Genomic DNA, 18,715 nt, shown 5'->3' with positions numbered 1-18,715 from the left:
TGGAAGCTGTGGGAGGTGGGGCCACGTGGGCTATGGGATGTGGGAATGAGATGTTAGTATCCCATTTGTAAATCCCAGCCTGTTTTCTTAGTTTGGGAGCTGGCTGGAGTGTGCCATACATCTCCAGCATGTGTCTTTTGGGGTGCCTACCTCTGCTGGAATTAGGCAGGGCAGCTGGAGTCCTCTGGGGAGGTGCAGCATGCTCCTGAGGTCAGGGTGAGTGGCCCTGGTCCCACTGTGGGGTCTGATGCTTACCCCAGTGCCTGTTCTTTGTGCTTGCAGCAAAACGATGGGCAGTTCACAGTGATCCAGCTGGTGGGAATGCTCAGAGGGATTGCTGCTGGGATGAAGTACCTGGCAGAGATGAATTATGTGCATCGAGATCTGGCTGCCAGGAACATCCTGGTCAACAGCAACCTGGTGTGCAAAGTGTCCGACTTTGGCCTCTCGCGCTACCTGCAGGACGACACGTCCGACCCCACCTACACCAGCTCCCTGGTAGGTACCTCCTGCAGGATGTTCTCCTGCCCAGCATTCCCTATGTCCTGCACCTGGGAGAAGGGTGCTGAGTGTACAGTCTGCCATGGGTGGGAATACCTCATGAGTGTTCCCATCACAGAGGCTCATGGTCCACATAAGCTCATGGTCCTGGCTGTAGTTTCCGCAAATTATCTTCTTTTCCCTCCTTTCTCCTCCTCTTTAGAAGTTTTCACCTCCCTCCTCCCTGAGCACCGTTCTGCCTTCTGCAGCTTGCAGATAAGCCTCTTCCCTCTCCTCTGTGGAGGAAAGGTGCACAGAGGAGTCCCTGGAGAGACGGGAAGGGGAGGCAGGGAGATCACAGCAACTTCTGGCAGCACAGCGATGGTGTTTGAACACCCCTTCCCCCAGTGCACCAGGTCTGGTCTGCTTTTTCCTGCTGGAAAATTGTTCCAAGCATAAATTAAAGAGCCAAGCCTAACGGGAGTTCTGCCATTCCCCAGACATCCTTCTCCTCCTTAATTAACTCATTTGTAGGTAACAGCAGCTCTCTTCTCCCCCTGCTCCTGGCTACCCCAGGGGACCCCCAGCTCCCCACCATGGCCATTGTCCTGCTTGTGAGCCCCTGAGGGGTGTTAAGGATGACCAGAGGGGACAGGGATGAGAGCAGGCTGACCTCATCTAATGGATTAATAGAAGAGTGTGAGGTGGGTGCCGGCACGAGGCTGCACCAGCTCTGTCAAAGCAGTTCCTTGTGCTGTTGAGCTGTGCCCAAGTGCCAGGGCTGGCTCCAGTTGCCAAAATGGGAAAGCCGGGGACATGCCTTTGAGGCTGACTAAATGTTTTGGCCCAGTTACAGCCCCTCACTGTCCCTGTCCTGCTCAATGGGATGTTCCTGTTCCCCCCAGACTTGCTCTGCTCCCTGCCCAGACCCTTCCTGCAGGCAGCAGCCTTTGAGCAGACACCCGGCTTTTATTTTTCCTTCAAAGACCCCAGCAGTAGCTGCTGAGATGAAGCATGAATTAGTCTTTTCCCCACCTTCAGAGATAAAAAGAGATTATCTCATCTGTGTTTTTATTTAATTTGGGCCATAATAGATCTCCCCGGCAGCTGGGAAATGATGCTGTGCCTGCGATTGCATCACTCTGCCTCCCACAGCAGGCTTTTCGCTCTGGGGAAAAGGCAGGAAAAACAACCTAGCAGTTAATTTCTCCATTTGTAGTTATTCAAATCAAATTTTTTGCCATTCATCCTTCAAGAGCGGCTGACGCGTCCTCGGAAAGGCTGTGGAAAATGATTGTGCTAAACGATTCACGGTGCAGTCCTGCCCCCAGAAAATTCCCGTGTGTCTGTGGTTTTCCTTATCCCTTGGCTTTTTTTGTAGTTATTTTATGGAGCTTTCCCAGAGAGCAATCCCTCGGTGTGTGCTGCCTCTCCTCACATCCCTGTGCCCTTGGCATGGCCTTTGGCCCTGGGACCTACCCTGGCTTGGTAAGGTGGCTTGAGGTGCTGAGCCTGGTTTTGAGCCTTTGGGAGAAATAAGGAGCTCTCTGCCAAAGGCACTTTCCTACACCAGTGCTTTCCATTTGCTTTTAGAGGTGTTTTGCTTTTTGCCTTCATCTCCAAAAGTTGGGCTGGAAGTACCTTCTGGCAACTGTGGGAGCCCAGGTGAATCTGTGGAGGATGCTTTTAGTTCAGCCTTGTTTCCATTGAAGGCCAAAGGATGGGGATGCCTGTGGCTCCTCACCTGTGACAAGCACTAGCCCAGTTGTGCTTAGCCTTGTCACCTGGTGACTCCCTGGGAATGGACCTGGGGACAGGCCACTGATGTGCTGGGTCCTCCAGGGCAGCTGGATTGGGGTGGTGTCAGTCAGTGGGGTAGATGCTTGGATAAACCCATTTGTTTCGTTCAGCTAATTTAGGTAGGTACAAGATACATTCATGCAGTTGTTTTTGGCTCCTGCTTCCTCATCCCATCAGGTGCCACATGCCCGCTCCTTGGTGGGGTCCCCAGGAGCCCATAGTTTGGAGTGTGTGTGGGATGGCCCCAACTCATGGGCATCCAGCCTCCTCTGCCTAAGGAGATGTTTCTCAGCTGAAGTCCCTTTTTCTGTAGGGGGGCAAGATCCCTGTCAGGTGGACAGCGCCCGAGGCCATCGCCTACCGCAAGTTCACCTCGGCCAGCGACGTCTGGAGCTACGGCATCGTCATGTGGGAGGTGATGTCGTTCGGGGAGAGGCCCTACTGGGACATGTCCAACCAAGATGTAAGCACTGGGGGTCATCCACACTGCTCTGGGGGCCGGAGGGGGGCTCATTCCCAAAAGAAATCCCTGCCTGAAGGGCTCTCTGCTCCTTCCTGGAGCCTCAGCAGCACTCGGTTTGGAGATGAAACAGGCTGGAGAGTGAGAGGATGCAAGGAGGGAAATTGGAAAGAAAAGCCAGTGGGCTGGTAATTGGACTTCAGCAAGCTGCAGGGCCTTTGAAAATGTTCAGAGGGTTTACAAGCGGGGAAGGAGCTTTGGAAGTGTGACTGCTGCACTCCGGCGAGATCCGCCGAGATAATGAGTGGCAGCTCTCTGCTGGGAGGAACTGCAGCCGTGGAGCATCAGAGCGCAGATTAACCTCGGAGAGCACCCGGCTCCTCCCGCTGCCTCGGCTGCTGATCAGCCAGGCTGGCCGTCCCTTCCCCACTGCCTGCAGCCCCTCTGCCTGCACAAGCAGCTCAGGGAGCCCCCCAAGTCCTTCATCCCTTCATCTGCTTTCCCCTCCCTCATCCATGCTCAGGTCATCAACGCCATCGAGCAGGACTACCGGCTCCCGCCGCCCATGGACTGCCCGGCCGCCCTGCACCAGCTGATGCTGGACTGCTGGCAGAAGGACCGCAACACCCGCCCGCGCTTCACCGAGATTGTCAACACCCTCGACAAAATGATCCGCAACCCGGCAAGCCTCAAAACTGTGGCGACCATCACCGCTGTGTGAGTGCTGGGTGTGGGGCTGCTCCCTGCCACCCTCCCACGCCGTGGGGAAAGGCTCCCTGAGCAGCTCAAGAATCCATAAATCCTTAGATGGGGGCAGGGGAGTTCTGTCTTCACTCTGCCTGACAGTCAGACAAAGAACATGCGGTTTTCAGCCAAGCAACAGCAATAATTCTTTGCTATTGATTCTTTATGGTCTGTGACCATTTGGGTGTGGTGGCTCCTCTGCCGACGCCTCATCCCTGTGGCTCCCACAGCTGGAATACAACGTGTGAGCGTGCAAAGCACTGCTTGCCATGGCACTGTTCCCATGGGACAGGCCTTCCTCATGGCCTTCCGTGGGTGTGTGTGCTGGGGGGGAGCACAGGGATAGCAGGGGTGGATTGGGGAGTGTGTCCCTGTGCTAGGCAGGGCAGCCCTTTGGTGCCAGCCAGGCTTGTCCCCAGCGGTGTGTCCTGTTTCAGGCCTTCTCAGCCCCTCCTCGACCGCTCCATCCCCGACTTCACTGCCTTTACCTCAGTAGACGACTGGCTGAGCGCTGTGAAGATGAGCCAGTACCGGGACAGCTTCCTGACCGCTGGCTTCACCTCCCTGCAGCTGGTGGCCCAGATGACATCTGAGTGAGTTGGCCATGCCAGGGCTGCCCGAAAGCAGGGTGCTGCCCAGCTGGGGAGGTGGGAGGTCAGTTCAGGGTAAAGGACAGGAGTGAGCATCCCTTACATTGGTCACCCAGAGTCTGTAGGTGGCCATATTCACTATTTGGGGGTCAATGTGTGGGTGTCTCCCTGCTCTCAGTGATGCTCATGGGGCTGTGCTTGGGCTCTGTGGATGTTCCAGCTGAGCTTACCTCCACAGAATTCACAGAATGACTGGATTGGAAGAGACCTTAAAGATCATTGAGTCCAACCCATGCCCTAACACCTCAACTAAACCATGGCACTGTGTGCCATCTTTAAGTCATCCAGTCTTTTCTTAAAGACATCCAGGGATGGTGACTCCACCGCCTCCCTGGGCAGACCATTCCAGAACTTCATCACCCTTTCTGTAAAAAACGTCTTCTTGATATCCAATCTATATTTCCCTTGATGCAGTTTGAGACTGTCCCCTCTGGTTCTGCTTGCTGAAAGAGACCAACCCTCTGACTACAGCCACCCTGCTGGAAGTTGTAGAGAGTGATAAGGTCCCTTAGCAACAGCAAACCAGGTTCACCACCCTCAGCTTGCCATTGACTTTCCTCTGTCTGCCTGTCTTCCAGAGACCTCCTGAGAATAGGGGTGACTTTGGCTGGGCACCAGAAGAAGATCCTGAACAGCGTGCAGTCCATGCGAGTACAGATGAGCCAGTCTCCGACCTCGATGGCATGACATCCCTTGTCCCACGGGGAGGGGCCGGGGAGGGCAGAGGTGGGAGGGGAGGAACTGACATGGGGCAGCGCTGCCAGAGGAGCCACTGCTGCCTGGGGACTGCCACTGCAGCCCGAGGATGTTCCTGGGACTCACCTCTGACTGGTGACTTCCGTTCCTCACCAACAGAAGCACACTTACCAATGTCATGGGGGACAGCGTATAAATACGTATAAATATGTACAAACCATATATTTAAAAAGCAAAGAAAAACACAAAAAAATCATAAAAATCAATGAAGACAAACCAATGTGCGTTGGGGAAGCAAACCCAAACCCTAGAGACCAGACTCCAATCCCGCCACCGGTGAGCAGTGGTCGAAACTGAGAAGGAGGAAGGGGCTGTTGGGGAAGGGAGAGGCACGAGATGGAGCATCCTGTCTGAAGGAACCACCTTCCTTTTTCTTCTTTTGCCCTTCCTCCCTGCCCCAGCCCTCCTGGTTCACCCCGCTCCCCTCTCTGCTCACGGACTGGGTGGAAGTGTCCTCAGATGTCTCTGCAGCTCCCTGCCATCCCACCCGGGTGCCGCTCCGGCAACTACCAAAGGACTTCACTGACCACTGCATGGGGGATCCGACTCAATCCAGTTAATGTCTTCATATTGAAGAAGAGATGTACCTTCAATAGAAAACCTTGGGTTTTGGTTTTTTTTTCTCTTTTGCTTGCATTTTTTTTGCAAAAAGGAAAAAAAGGATTAAAAAAAAAACAAACTCTCCATCCTGGAAAATGGAAAGAGGTGTTCCCGTGTGTGTGTGCGCGCTCGTGCGCCTGTGTATGTTGTCAACCTTCCGTGGACTCGCTGCTCGTCCATGACCGAAGACCAGCGCTGACACTGCAGCCAGCAGCTGGCCAGGCCCGGGGCCAGGGGTTGTACCCACAGCCCCCAGGGGCAGGAGGCAGCCTGGAAGCACCTGGTGATGGAGGATGGGCTCGGCATCCTGCACGTGGGGAGGAGGATGCCAAGGGCCGGCTGGCATGGTGGGGATGGGACGGGACTGAAGGAGCCATCACATGGCTGTGACTGGGTTGGTGGCTGCTGGAGGAGGAGAGATGCTCTGGGAAATGGACTGCTCAGGCCTCCAGGGCCTCGGTGATGTCTGGAAGATGGCTATGGAGGACTTTTTCCCCCATCTTGTGGACCTAAGGATTTTGATATTGATTTATGGACTTAGGTCTCATGGCTTCAGAGGTAGGTCCGAGTGTCTTGTGTTTCTCTGTCCATCCATCCGTCCTGCTCTGTATTTTTCTGCTCTTCTTTATAGCCTCTTTCAGTGGATGTTTCCCCATATTTTAATTTAATCTTTATTATTCTTTTTTTTTTTTGGTTCCTCCATTGGTCTCCTAGGCAAATTGATCTGGTTACAATTGCCCAACACGTGTTCAGTGTTTACCCAGAATATTGTAAGGCTGGGCCATCTGACTTCCCCTGCGGATCGCGCCAGGAGTTTATAAAACAAATGAACTCTTAATAAGGCTTTTACTTAGAGGGCTGTGTGCGAGTTGCAATAATCCATCACCGTGCTCTCGCTGGCACTGTGCCGCGTGGTGGCAGAGCAGTGGCAAGGGCTGGCTGTGCCTCAGGGGCTGCAGGTCCCAGCTGGGATTTGGTGGTGTGGTGGTTCATATGTACATGGAGATCCTCTGTCCTCCTCACTCACCCTCATCCCTCTCACTCTTCCATCCCCACTGTGGCAATACTCCACATCTGCCTGTGCTATGGGGATGTCCTGCATCCATCCATGTCCTGGAGGTATTCCTGAGCCACAGGGATGCCCCATGTTCAGCTGTGTTATAGGGGCTGCTTTACTTCTCAGCCCATGTCTGTCTGTGCTGAGGTGATGTCCTGTGTCCATCAGTGCTGTGAGGACAGCTCACACCCACCTGGGCTGTGGTTTTTCCCATTCTGCCATGGGGCTGGCCATATCCAACTACACCATGGGATTACTCCATGTCCATCTGCCCTATTGTATTCCCATCTATGCCAGGAGATGCTCACCAGATTTGCTTGCTGCCTCTGAACACAAGGAGAGAAGTCTGTGCTCTGCTTGCTGCCAGCACCTGTCCACATCTGAGTGGGAGCACTGTCCCTCCTGTGTTGGGGCTATAGGGTCCTCTGTGGCTGGGTGGACCCGTGTATCCCATGAGGAGCACATGCTCATTTCATGGTGATTCATGAGGAACACGTTCGTGCTCATGGTTCATCACCACCAGCAGATGAAGGACCCTTTGGGGTGCTCTCTACACCTCCAGTTTTATTCTTCCATTGCCCAAGGCAGGTACTCTGCCGAAGAACGGGAACTAACAAGATGCAGGAATGAGCTTGTTTCAATTCACTGAACTCCCCCCAGAGAAAGAGGCAGAGAAAAATCCCCCTTGTTTACAACAGCAGGGACTGCTCCTCTTCCTGTCTGATAGGCGATTGCTAATACCTCTCGGGATGCTGGCGGCCCAAATCTGTATTCTGGGATGTTGTCACACGGAACACATCATGCAGATGGAGCGGGCGCCGCGCATGCTAATGCGCCGCCCCGCCACATTGGTATTCGCTGGCACTGAAGGGTCCTTTGTGGGTTTTTTTTATGATTTCTCTTTTATTAGAAGGAAGCTAAAGGCGTTTAAAGGAACGAGTGACAGCCACACAGGCTAAATATCAATACTGCACCTTTATGGCTCCCCTGCCGCTGTTGCCTGCCCTGCGAGCACCTGTGAGGCAGCTGCTGCAGCCTACGCAGTGCTGTCCCTGCCCCAGCACACCACGGCAACCCTGCTTTAGTGTAAACCCTTTAATGCAGTGCCACAGGGTGAGAATGGATCTCTGAGACCATTGAGTCCAGCCTGTGACTGATCCCCACCCTGTCAGCCAGTCCTGAGAACTGAGTGCCACAGTTCTCCGTTCCTTCACATCCACCGTTCCTTCAACACCTCAAAGGATGGGCATTCCACCACCTCCCATTCCAATGTTTAATCACTCCTTCAGTGAAGAAATTCTTCCTGGTGTCCAACTTGAACCTTCCCTGGCACAGCTTGGGACCATTTTGTGGTGAATATGATATGGGAATCAGTCTTGCTCATGCCACCCAGCAGGCCAAGTACCCCTGAGGGATCAAACAGGCTGTCTGGGTGCTCAGTTGCTATCACAAGATGCCAAGACCCTCTTGGTTCAGTTTCCCAGGGATGATGCTCCTTGGCTCTGGGCCACCAGCAGTGCCCTGGGTATTGCCAGGGCTGGTGGTCCTTCCATTCTGTTGCCCTTTCCCAGCTGTCCAACATCTGATGTCTCCTGAGCTGTGTCAGAGCACATGATTCCCATATGCCACCACTCCTCACCAGCTGTCCCTACATCTTGGCCTTGTGCTGGGATCTGTATGTGTCCCCTCCAGGGTCATGCAAGAGCCCAGCAGCAGACCGGTGATGCTCTGGGGTGAGCAAAGAGTGTGCAGGTGGGCTCAGATAAATCCCTGCAGTGAAGAGCCAACATGGGTCAGGGGAGTTGCTGTCTAGGTGATACTTGAGGGAGGGTCACCACAGGCCACCTGTTCTCTTGCCTTTCAATTAAAGTTGTTTTATCTCAACCAGAAGACTTCATGAAAGACCATCAGTCTGTTAGTGGAAAACAAAGAGCAAAGTCCAAAATAGCTATGTTTGGTTTTTGCTTTTTCTTGAAAAAAAACCAGCATAAAAATTTCAGATGATTTCTGACAGATCATTCTGTTACTTTAGAGGCCTTTCTTCCACAAAAATCAGTTTTCCAAACTGAAGCCTTTCTGTCTGGAAGTGACAGTGCTGTCCCTGCCTGGCCATGGCAGCACTGTTGTGTTTGACCTGCTCCTCCTTTTCCTTTGTCAGTTGCCAAGGAAGAGGCTCTTGCCTTGCCTTGGGTGGCACCTCTTTGATGCTGCTCAGTTGCTCCTACTCCAGCGAGAGCCTCTTCCTTGGTGTAAAGATGAACACTCCAGTTTCACATCTTTTGATTCACACTGGTTGGTGTTGGACTTCCTTTCTTTGATCGCAGAGGAGAAGGGATGGCTCAGAAGCTGTTTTCTGCCCGTAGAGTTATGGTTTAAAGGGAAGAAAAAGGAGTTTTGGATCAAAGAGGACCAGCTGAACGTGCCTTTCCTCTGGGCTGGGTTCCATCCATCGCACAGGGTCCTGATGGGTTCTTGTGCCATGTGGAAGGGTTGGGAGGGGCCCATTGCTGGTGAGCCCCACTGGGTTGGATCCTGACCCTTGCCACTGCTCCAGTGAAGCTCAGTCACAGTGCCTTGCTCTTTTGCTGCATCCCACATGAATATCCATGCATGGATGTGGCTGTGTGCCCGGGTGAGCCCACCTCACCCTCACCCCTGATCCTGGGCTTTCACTTGGTGCTCTGCAGTCATCAGCTCCTTCTCTCCATTTCTATGGCAACTGTAAAAACCTCAACCCTTTTGTGTCTTTTTAGGGGATTTTTTGTGTGTGTGTGTCTGGGTTGGCTTTGTCCTTTTTGCATAGAGTGTTAAATCAAAAAAGGGACTTTTAGCTACCAAACCCCTGCTTTGAGCTTGGCCCAAGGTCTCATGTGAGAAGCAGTGGGCAAGATCCTTACAACTGGACTGGGTGTTGCCAAGTGGCTCCACATTTCCAGCCCTGCTGTTACTTCCCTCATCCCCCCAAAAATCCCCATTTGCAATTCAGCTGCATTGTTCTCCCCTGGGGCTTCTCCGTGCTTGTTCCACTGCCCATCCCTGAGTGTGATGGAGGAGCAGCAGGCTTCTCCACGGCAGTAATTAAAAGGAGATGTGGTGCCTCTGCCAGGGAAGGTGAACCCAAGCCCCTCGCATCTCCGAGGCTTGAATGTGGAAGAAGAGCGTGTATTAATGGCATAATTACGTGCCTCTTTCCAGATAAAAAAAAGGAATTTATTTTATGCCATTTAATGACCTTCAAATTAACAGTTCTTTGAAAGCACTTATGTATATTTAATTTTAAATATTTCTGTAAGTCAGAGCAGGGGTTGCGATGAAAACAGCAGGCAGCTGGTTTTTAAATAAGAGTGATCTCAAACCATTATTTCTGAGCCTGTCAGCTCTTGGTGCCTCTAATGCTCCTTTGCCAAGGAGAAAACAGGGCCATCCCTCCCCCTAGCCTGAGTCCCATAGGATCTCTTCTGCTTTCTGCTTTTCCAGGTGTTAGATTCAGAGAGAAGGAAGGGCTGGGTTGGGATGGGGATTGGGTTGCAGAATCTCAGCAATAAGTTTGCCTGCATCCCAAGGACATCTCTGTGGGAACATCCCAGTTGGCCCATGTTCTGGGATAAATCATTTGGCATCACCTAGGAAAGGTTTTTTGCACTGCCATCAGCCCCTGCCGTTGTTCTGAGATGAGGACAGACACGTTTCCCTTTGTTAAGGTCTGAATTAAGGCTTTTGCCTCTGATCCATAAAAACTGCCGATATATCTGAGCCACTCTGTGTTCACTTGGAAATCATTACTCTTAAACATTGAATCTGAGTTTAAAAAAAAAAGGATCAATCAGCTTCTGAGACAAGGAATGGATTTACAGACCTAGAAATGTTCTGTAGCTGCAAGGCCACCTGTCCTCCTTTCCTGCTGGAAAGGGTGGGGCCCAAGGAGTCACATTCAGCTCCAACACTCATCCAGGTGCTGCTTGTCCTTGCTGCCCCAGTGTCCCCACTGCATGAGGAGCTGCAGGGGGATTTAGTGGTCAGGTTGTTGTCTGCTGTGGGGCCTCTTGTGTGAAGGATCCTGCCAGGGTGCATAGTGATCCAGTACTTGGATCATTCCCAGTGAGTCTCCTCAGAATTTTGGAAGTTCCAGAAACTTCTTGCTGATGATGGGGGAGAGGCCAGCTCCATACTGACAGGATCCTGTGGCAAGTTGTTTCACACCATCAGTGATTTCTTTGTTGCTCCTGTTTTGGCTTTTTCATATTTTTGGGGTGTTCCTTGGGATCATCTTGGATCATCAACCCTCCTGCCATGGGGGAATGGCTCTGCCTCTCCCAGCTGAGCTCAATCTCCTCCAAAGCCTGTCTGGGAGGTGTGAGAGCTGCTGTTGGGTTGTGCTGTCCCATTTTTGATGTCCTCAGGGTTTGGCTCTGTGTCTCAGGGGAGATCTGCTGGCTCCTGTCCATCACTGGGCCCTGATGGGCTGTGTTGCCTTCCCAGAGTTTGACATGGAAAGGGGAGCTGCTCCAGTCAGGAGAGGACCTCCTGTGCTTTGCCTGGCAGGAAGAGATGTGAGGTGGGAGCCGTAGCAATCTGTGGTGTCTTGGCTCCTGTCATAGCAGCAGATTGGTGCTGGGGAGGGAAGTGCACCTGTCCTGGTGACCATGGTGCCCTTCACCTGTGCCTTTTGGGGTTGTCAGAGCTGCTGGCACTTGAGTGGCATCCCAGGGCTGTCACTTTTGGCTGGCTGTCCTCCATGGACCAGCACTGTGAGCACCCCTCCAGGCCAGGCACAGCTGCCCCCTTCTCCCCATCTGTCTCTGAGCATCTTCTGCTCTCCTTCCTCTGGCCATTGGAATTCAAACAGCCCCAAAGCCCCTGGCTGTCCCACCCTGCTGCATTTCTCTGCTGTAGTGGCTGTTTTGGGACATCTCCGTGTCCTTGTGGACCCCAACACGTGATCAGCTGCATTGCAGGTAACACAGCCGTGGAGGGGTGGCCCTGTCAGTGGCAGAGGCAGGATGGTGTTGAGGTCTCCTGGCCTGTCTCTGGAGGATTAGTGCTGGAGGAGGTTAATCTGAACAAACCAGCCCTGTGAATTTTAAGTGGATTAGCTGAACTCTGCTCCTTCCCAAAGCAGACAGTGCCCTTTTGGGGCGCATGTGGAAGTGGATTAGGCAAAAATCTCCTTAAGGCTGCGTTAATTCTAGATAAGTGTAAGGAGATTAACGCCCTTCCACTTAAAAAAATTAATTGGAGTGAACTTTTCTCTGTGTCCCCAAGTAAACAAGACTCAGAGCTTTCCCCATCCAGCAGCTGGGCTGTGCCTTTCCCTTCTCTCCCCCCCATCCCCTCAGTTGTGCAGGAGCTGCCATTGTGGTGGGGGAACTTGCTCCTCTCTGATTATCCTCAGGGGTCTCATTAGGCCATTGAACCCTTGTGTGAAGGTAGGGAGAGAGGACAGGAAAATTATGGTCACCATCAGTGCAATTATCAATGCTAATTAGTGCCAAGCAGGACTGACAGCAGGAGGTGCAGCCCATGGCAAGTGTTGTCTGAGGAGCCAGGTGAGCCTCACATCACATCCTTGTGGGGCTTCTATGGACAGGCAGATGTGGAACATGCACATATTGCTTGGTTTACTTATTTTTCCCCACCATGCTTTGGCTGAACTCTTCAGGTTCCACAGCCTAAATATTTGGGAGCCAGACAGAGGCTGCTGTGGCACTCGGGCTGGGGTTAGTGCCTGGGTGGCAGTGCCATGTCATGTCCCTGATGGGGATGGGGCTTTGGGAGGCCCCAGGGAAAAGGGGGTGAGGTGAGTCTCCTTTTGCAGAGGGTCTGGAAATGGACTGGTGCTCAGGGACAGCTTTGGGTCACTCCCAGAATTGCCTCCATCCTTACCCATTCCCACCATTTTCCATGGCATCACACGGGCACAGCGGCTGTGTTTGCAGAGCCACCCATCCTAGATTATTTTGGGTATTTGCAATTCTGCCCATTCCCAGGAGTGTGGAAAGGGAGAGGCCCGGGGGGTGACACGGTGCCTGCATCCCAGCCACGCTGCTCGACAGCTCCTTCCCTCTTGGAACGCCTTCTCACCGCACAGACGCGGCCCTTTCATTGCTATTTGTGTCACGCCAGCTCTCACAGGCTGAGATCAAAGCCCTGCCCGCCTCGCAGGGGTTCCCACGCCGGGAGGAGGAGGAGGTGGGATGAAGGATGAGGAGGCGGCTCGGTGGCTGCATAGCTGGGGATGAGCTGTGCTGCCCCCAGCCCCCCCATCCCAGTCCTCATCCAGCTGTGTCTCTTGAGATCCATCCTTTGGGATCAGCCCAAATCATCCTTGGCTGTCCCTGGATCATTTTTGCCCGATGAAGAGAAGGGCTGCAGCTGCTGTGGGAAAGCCGAGCCTGCAGCCACCACCACCCCCGGCAGGGCGCGGGTTCCCCAGGGCAAACAACCCCCAAAGCCTCGGGCAGCCCTGCTCTGCCGGGCGGTTGGGAAGGAGGGCTGAGAGCCGGGAATGCCGCGGGGGAAGGCGGTGGCGGGGCCGGGAGCAGCGCCCGGGGCCGGAGCCGTGCTCCAGTCCGGCTTTAATGTGGCAGAATCCGGAGCCGATAGAAATCACTGCGACTCGCACCCATTCCCCGGACCCGCCCGGCTCTAGCATCCTTACATCAGTCGTGTTTCTGTTACAGCTTTTTTCCCAGGTGTTTTGCTGTTCTGATCCCACTAACGTTAATTAGAGCCGTGAGACCAAACCTCCAAGCATGGCACCAAAAGTGGCCCCCTGCGCCCAAGAAATAGCCAGCAATATCTTTTCCCCCAGCTCAAGTTCCCTTTTTAAAAAGATAATCTCAATTTCTCTTCCCTTTTCTCTGCCCCTTTTCCCACGAAACACTACATTACTAAATAAAACTTTCATTACTACCTGGGTTTGCTAAAGAAAAAAATTATTTCCATTCAGGAGAATGATGAATTTTAATAGGAGTGAAATGTCAGGCACAGCTGGGGTGGGTTTCTGAAAGCATTGGTATGTTTGGAGAGGCACAGAGATGCCCAGCAATAATTAGCCAGTGAGCCCCCTTTTTTTGTGACCCAGCAAAGGGACCCAGCAGTCAATTGCTTTGTTATTTAATGTGCTGCCTTTATGTTTCCAAGGTGCAATTGTATATTAAAAGCATCTTTGCCTCTCCAAAGTGGCTAAATAATGGGATTTTGCTGCTGTGTGGTACTTGTTGGTTATAGGGTGTGGAGAAGGTGCTCCTAGGGCTGCTCCTCTGGTTCCCAGACCTTTTGGTTTCCCCCTGGCAGCAGAGAAAATGGGAATTTTTTCTTTTTTTGTTACATTGGAAAAAGCAATTTGATGGTGCCTGGTGTTTTGCTCCTGCTTTACACCCGTGGGGGCTCATTTTGCAGTGGGAGGGGGTGGAAAGGCATCTTGGCTGCGGGGGGACACAGATACCCTCCCACCCCCAAAATCATGTCCCAGCCTCCGCTCCCTAAAGCAACTCAGCTTCACAAAGAATTCCATCTCTTTTCCCCCTGAAGAGAAATGGAGAGCTTTCAGTGAAATCATCACTTTTCTGACAGCATATTAATTAATCTCTGCTCTTTTCTTTTTTATTTTTTTTTTCTTTTTTTTTTTCCTTTTTTTATTTTGAGAGGCTGGATGTGCTGTAAGAATCCTTTGGGTTTCCCTGGGCGCGGGGAAGGACGTGTGGCTCTCTGAGCTCTGGACGTGCCTATTCTCACCCTCTCCTCCTTCCTCTTGCCTTGCAGGGCGTCGAGTGCAGCATTGCAGTGGGGCAGCAGCGTCGGAGAGGGGGTCCCAGGGGCTGTCCCCAGGCCAGGATGCTCCGGGAGGTCCTGCAGCGCCCCGGTCCCCGTCCCCCCGAGCCGCGGCGTGTCCCGGGCCAGCCCTACCCTGTCCTGTACATAACCAGTGAGATGTCTGTAAAAGATTTCAACCCTTGGAATTTTTTTTTTTTTGCTCCCCCGTCCCCCTCCCCTTCTTCCCCAATTTGTTGATTGTGTTGAAATTGTCGGAGTTTGTAACAGTATCTTTCAGAGAATATTGTACTAAAGAGAAAATTGCACTCAATAAAAAGGATGAAATAAGCCTGGTCCCTCGCCTTCCCCTTCCCAGGGGCAGCGTTCCTGCTGCCGGCTTCTCTTCAGCTCGGAGCTGGGGGAGTGTTTGCCATGAATATTCATTTGGGGAGCTGGCAGCGCTCCACCGCTCCTTGACTTTACCTCGAATGTTGATGTCTATCAGATTTGGCTCTCCGGTTTGTAAATGAAGTGACTTTATTCTCGGCGATCCCTATCGGAGCTTGCTCGCAGCAAAAAAGCCAGGAGAAGGAGTTTTCCTGGCACGGCTATTTGTGCAGAGGGAGCGCCTTTCAGAGCCCTGCTGGGCCATGGCTCAGGGAAGCGGCGCTGGAAGCGCTGCCTGGGATCAAAGTGCCGTCCCTGCTGGCTCTGAGCTTCCCGAGTCCTGCTGGAGCCTGTCCGTGCACCTCGTCCTGGACCTGCTTTCCTTAAGGATTACTGGAAATGATGGCTGGAAAATGGAGTCTTCCTCGTGCATTGGCTGCACTTGGGCGTTTTGTCTGGCTGGGATCAATCACACAGCCCATGCAGCTCTGTCACACACACTCTTGGGGTGGTCCTGTGCAGGCTCAGGAGGTGGATTCCATGATCCTTGTGGGTCCCTTCCACCTCAGGATATTCTGATTTTCTGATCCAGGTGAAGCTGAGAGCAGCTGGTCCTGCTGGCACTGGGAACATCCTCCAGCTGACAACAGGGGCTGAAACAGAGGCTAAAGGTTTTGTAAATTGGAAATATGCAGCCACCAATGAGCTGGGATTTGGGGATTCAGAAATTGGAGCTGCCACTGAGAGCTCTGGAGGTGGGGTTATGGGTTCCCATGGCTGGGGTTTTGGGGTGAGCCCTGGAGAGGGAGGCAAGCAGTGCTTCAGCTGTAGGTGGGGCTGGCAGAGCCCTGTGGTCCCCAGCATCCTATAATTGTCCCACCAGTGGTGGTGTTGATATAGGGTGTTCTCCTGGCTCCTGTCAGGAGATTTCCAACTCCTTTCTGCTTCTCCAGGGCTATTATAGCTGGGATGTCTTTATTACAGGGATTTGTGAGTGAGTGAGTTCTGTGTGCTGGTGGAGATTACTCCAAGTCTCTGCAGGCAGGATTCCACTGCCCCAGACTCACCACAGGGAGGTCTGCCACACACTTTACACAGGGACAGAACTGTAGTTTTGGGTGTTTTGCATGTCTTTTTGCCAAGCCCATCCCGACAAATGAAAGCAGAGACTCTGCCATCTTTGGATATTCAAGATGCAAATAGGCAGCCGCTGATGGAGGGTAGAGTGAAGTTGTTTGTGTCCTTAATTGAGTAGGCACTTGATTTAATGGGCTTCTGGTGTGGTTTAAATGAGTGTTCATGTTTTGTTGATTCCTCTGGGATTTGGGATGCTGGGAGGATGTATCTTTCACACAGGTCAGTCTGAGGTTTTCCCCTTTAGTAACCAATAGACATTTACAGCCAGTGCTTGATGTTCCTGAAGTAGTTTGTCTTGGGAGAACCTTTTAACAGGGTCCGGGGGAGCTCTGCTGTCAGTGTGGTGGTTAATGGGGCTCTGAAGGACCCTGGGGAGCTGAAAGCCCCCTGGCAGAGCCTGGATATGGCCAGGCAGTCCCTGACAGCTCCTCACTCCCCGATTCAGGTTTATGCAGCTGCAGGCTCTGGAAGCTGTGCTGGATTTCCCCCAGGGGATTACCAGTCACCATCTCCGCCTGCGTCCCAGCTGGAGCAAGATGTCATTTATGGGGCCACACAGCCTCCAAAGAAACTTTCCCTGAGCTTTCAATACAGACACAGGCGACTGTCACTGCCAGAACAGAGCCTAACCCTCAGAATGAAAAATCTTTCCTTCATGGCTCTCAGGTTTGAAAAATGGGAGCAGCATGTTGGCTCTGATTGCCCCGCGGCAGCTCCCAGAAATCCCAACGCACCTGGTGCTCCAGCACAGCAGAGTGATGCTGGCCTAACTCCTGCACTGGAATAAATCCTTATTTACCCCACTGCAAGGAGAAAACTGAGCCAGGACTGTGCTCAGCTCCATGGGGTGCAATGAGGGGCTTCCCTGGGCACTCTGGTGAGAGACTCTTGCTCTTATTCCAATGCCCAGCTCTGGCCCAAGGACAGCCCATCCCATGGGAAGAGAGTGGCTGGGAATGTATTGGCTGTGCAGAGATGTGGCAGGGAAGGAGGGAGAGGTCAGACACACATCCCCTGGCCTCTCCCACCTCCCCTTCCTCCCATACTTGGCAGTGAAAGACAAATAAAAGATGAGCCCAAGAGGACCATAGGCTAAATTGTAATTGGAGCAATATGGGCCGATGATAAAGTTCTGTGCCAACCCACATTAACTGGCAGCATCTGCTGGAATTATTGGAGATGCCTCATGGCCTATTAAGAGTGCTGGGATTTTCCTGGAGGACAAGCCAGGGAGGCTCAGCAGTGCTGGAGAGCCGGGAGGGCTCGGATGGAGCCAGTCTGAGGCTGTTGCAGTGTTGAAATCTCCTCCAGGCTCTCGGGAGGGGTTTTGGGGGATGCTCTCAAGAAAGTCACCTCCTGTGACTTTCTTGTGACATGGCTCATTCCTGTTTCTGTGGTCACCCCACATACCCCTCCTAAGTGACGCCACATCCTCCCTCTGCTCCAGGGTGATGGGAACAGGGCAGGATTTACTCCGGGCAGTTCTTTAAGCTGGATTTCAGGTACTACCCTGATCCAACCTGCACAGCAGCCCCCTTTGCTGCCCCAAAGCCACCAGCAGCACCCAGGGAGGGGGTTCTGCCCCTCTGCTCTGCTCAGGTGAGACCTCACCTGCAGTGCTGCATCCAGCTCTGGGGCCTGCAGCATAAGAAGGATGTGGAGCTGTTGGAATGAGTCCAGAGGAGGCCATGGAGATGCTCCCAAGGGAGCCCCTCTGCTCTGGAGCCAGGCTGGGAGAGCTGGGGATGTTCAACTGGAGAAGGGAAGGTTTCAGGGACACCTTGGACACCCTGACAGTGCCTAAAAGGGTTCCATGAGAGCTGGAGAGGGACTTTGGAAAACGGATGGAGGGACAGGACACAGGGAATGGTTTTCTACTGCCAGAGGGCAGAGTTAGATGGGATATGGGGAAAGAATCCTTCCTGGTGAGGCCCTGGCACAGGGTGCTCAGAGAAGCTGTGGCTGCCCCATCCCTGGGAGTGTGCAAGACCACGTTGGACAGGGCTTGGAGCAACCTGGGATAGTGGGAGCTTGGACTGGATGAGCTTCACGGTCCCTTCCAAACCAAACCCTCCTAGGATTCTATGAAGCTCCCAGATACACACTCTCACCCAGCTGGCTGAGCAAATCCCACCTCCTGGGATCTGGGCAGGATGGAGGACATGTTTGAGCTGCTCCTGTGCTCTGAGCTGGGCTCCTCTGCCCCTGCTCTCAGCAATGGGGAGGATTCAGAATGTTTTCCTGCAGGAACATTCCCTCAGAAATACCTCTCACACCCACCTGGCCCTGGAGGAGCGGGAATGCTTTGCTGTAAGGTGCCCTGACATTAACGTGGGTAGGAAAATGTCTCTGCTGTCATCCCAGCTTTGGGGACTGTCTCTGCTGCTCTGTGGACCCAACTGGAGATGCTGCTGCCCCTCTAAGGAACAGGGGAAGTGGAGATCTCCCCAAAACTCCACAATATCCAGGCTCAAGACCCAGGCAGGCTCAGCAGTAGTGCCCCCCTGCCCACATGCCCTTGTTCAAGTCTCAGGCATAGCAGGGAGGTGCATTCCCCACCCCTGCCGAGGGATGTGCTCCCTGCCTGGCCCTGTGCCACACCCGGAGCTGCTCCCCAGCCCTTCCTCCCCCGGTGCCACAGCAGCCCATGCATTATTTACCACCCTCTTCCTGCATGCCAAATTATTCATTTCCCTCGTGGGCCCTTTCCCTGGCTCTCTAATCAGAGTTTCTTAGCTCCTTATAAACACTAATGAATTTATTTCTCCATGCCCTTATGAGGGAGATGGGATATTTTATCTTCTTTTTACACAGTGAGCTCAAGTGTGGATTTGGGGACTTCAAAGCGTGTTGGCAGCCTGGGAGGCCTGCAGAGCTGGGGTTCCACAG

General features: G+C 53.0%; 1 protein-coding gene across 1 annotated transcript in view; it reads left to right on the top strand.

Moving 5' to 3' along the window:
- EPHB1 (EPH receptor B1) overlaps positions 1–14,651 on the top strand; it is an 80,027-nt gene extending 65,376 nt beyond the window's left edge. The window contains exons 12-17 of the mRNA XM_064721604.1: positions 283–498; positions 2,594–2,743; positions 3,264–3,457; positions 3,922–4,077; positions 4,713–6,048; positions 14,312–14,651. Coding sequence (XP_064577674.1) covers positions 283–498; positions 2,594–2,743; positions 3,264–3,457; positions 3,922–4,077; positions 4,713–4,821 — 825 coding nt within the window. The 3' untranslated portion in view covers positions 4,822–6,048; positions 14,312–14,651. The remainder of the gene's footprint in view (positions 1–282; positions 499–2,593; positions 2,744–3,263; positions 3,458–3,921; positions 4,078–4,712; positions 6,049–14,311) is intronic.
- The last annotated feature ends 4,064 nt before the right edge of the window (positions 14,652–18,715 follow it).

Source organism: Zonotrichia leucophrys, chromosome 9, assembly GCF_028769735.1.
Source record: "Zonotrichia leucophrys gambelii isolate GWCS_2022_RI chromosome 9, RI_Zleu_2.0, whole genome shotgun sequence".
NCBI classification, from domain to species: Eukaryota; Metazoa; Chordata; class Aves; order Passeriformes; family Passerellidae; genus Zonotrichia; species Zonotrichia leucophrys.
This window is presented reverse-complemented; position numbering and strand designations above follow the sequence as displayed.